The sequence below is a fragment of the Poecilia reticulata genome, linkage group LG12 (genome assembly GCF_000633615.1).
Source record: "Poecilia reticulata strain Guanapo linkage group LG12, Guppy_female_1.0+MT, whole genome shotgun sequence".
Taxonomy (NCBI): Eukaryota; Metazoa; Chordata; class Actinopteri; order Cyprinodontiformes; family Poeciliidae; genus Poecilia; species Poecilia reticulata.
Window position 1 is genome coordinate 26,144,673 of NC_024342.1, and position 1,538 is coordinate 26,146,210.

Sequence of the window (1,538 nt, forward strand, 5' to 3'; positions counted from 1 at the left end):
TAGCTCCGTAGCTTAGCGTGCTAGCTGCTAGCATAAGGACAGAACCTGCAGTAGCTCCGTAGCTTAGCGTGCTAGCATGCTAGCTGCTAGCGTCTCTGTGCTTTGTCCCAGTCTGGCCTCCCAGGTGTGCCACAGCTGTTTCCGGCGCCAGGCCAACCTGCACCGCTGCGCCCAGTGCCGCTTCGCCCACTACTGCAACCGGACCTGCCAGACGGCCGGATGGGACGACCACAGGCAGGAGTGCGCCGCCATCAGGAAGCTCGGCGCGGCGCCCAACGAGGACGTCCGGTGAGGTTCTGGTTGTTCGGTCTCTCCACGGCGCTACACGTCTGAGCGCTGCGGTTAATCCGTGTCTCCCTGCAGCCTGGCCGGCCGCCTGCTGTGGCGCCGGAACAGAGACCAGGGTTTGGCGTCGGACAGCCAGCTGCTGGCCGTGGACCAGCTGCAGGATCACCTTCGGGACCTGCCCGAAGACCAGCTGGGGGCGCTGCAGGCCGACGTCCAGACCTTCCTGAGGTTCTGGTCCTGTGGGTCGAAGCAGCACCCGGCCGACTTCATCGGCCACGTCTTCGGCCTGGTCAGTCGGCTCCGCCCATCTGCGCCGGTCCGCCGACCTCTCCGCTGACCTCTCCGTGTCTCTGCAGATTAAATCCAACGGACTGACGCTTCCCGACCAGAGAGGTCTGCAGACGGTGGGTCTGGGACTTTTCCCCAATCTGAGCCTCGTCAACCACGACTGCTGGCCCAACTGCACCGCCACCCTCAACCACGGAAAGTAGGTGATCCTCTAGGCTGGGCGTAGAAAGGGTCGGAGGTCATGGAAGCAGTTCAGAAGGTCTCTGTCAGGCTCGACAGAGACCTTCTGAACTGGTCTGGACATGCAGGAGGTGAGACAGTGGTGAGGTGTGAGGGACAGAAACTCACTGATCTGCTTCCAGTAGGAAACCTGAAGGTTTGGATTCGCTTCACTTTGGGGAAACATTGAACAGAAATGAATTCACCAGACTGACGTTGAAATGTCCTGATGTCCAAAGAAACAGCCAAAGACAAACCGATGAGACACTGAGACACTCTGCTCTTGGTTTTGGGTGTTTTTGTGGACCGGGTCTCTGGTTCTGATCCAGATTCAGGTGTTTCTCTGAATCCTAACAAACTTGATCCAGACTGGGACAGTCCTGTTCTTCTCTGGTCAGTCTCGTCCTGACAGGGACGCAGGGGGACGTGGTGTCCAACTCCAGAAAACCTTTGGATGAACGGCAGGGTCCAAACCGGGCAGGATCACAGTCCGAAACACGACAGACTAAGGGACAAACTGGAGAGACCAACAGAGACCGGACTGGTCTGTTGGACGTGGTTGGACATCCTCAGAGGACGGACAGTAGACATGTTGGATGTAGATCTGCTCAGAATGGACAAAGATGATCCAACTGCAGTTTGATCGTCCGAAGACGGATTTGGTTTGATCGTCCGAAGACGAATTCGGTTTGATCGTCGGTTTGATCGTCCGAAGACGAATTCGGTTTGATCGTCCGAAGACG

At 57.5% G+C, this 1,538-nt stretch overlaps 1 protein-coding gene across 1 annotated transcript in view; it reads left to right on the forward strand.

Moving 5' to 3' along the window:
* Window positions 1-1,538, forward strand: part of LOC103474100 (histone-lysine N-methyltransferase Smyd1) — a 4,657-nt gene that overhangs the window by 1,261 nt on the left and 1,858 nt on the right. The window contains exons 2-4 of the mRNA XM_008424831.2: window positions 112-288; window positions 364-577; window positions 645-775. Of these exons, the coding sequence (XP_008423053.1) occupies window positions 112-288; window positions 364-577; window positions 645-775 (522 nt within the window). The remainder of the gene's footprint in view (window positions 1-111; window positions 289-363; window positions 578-644; window positions 776-1,538) is intronic.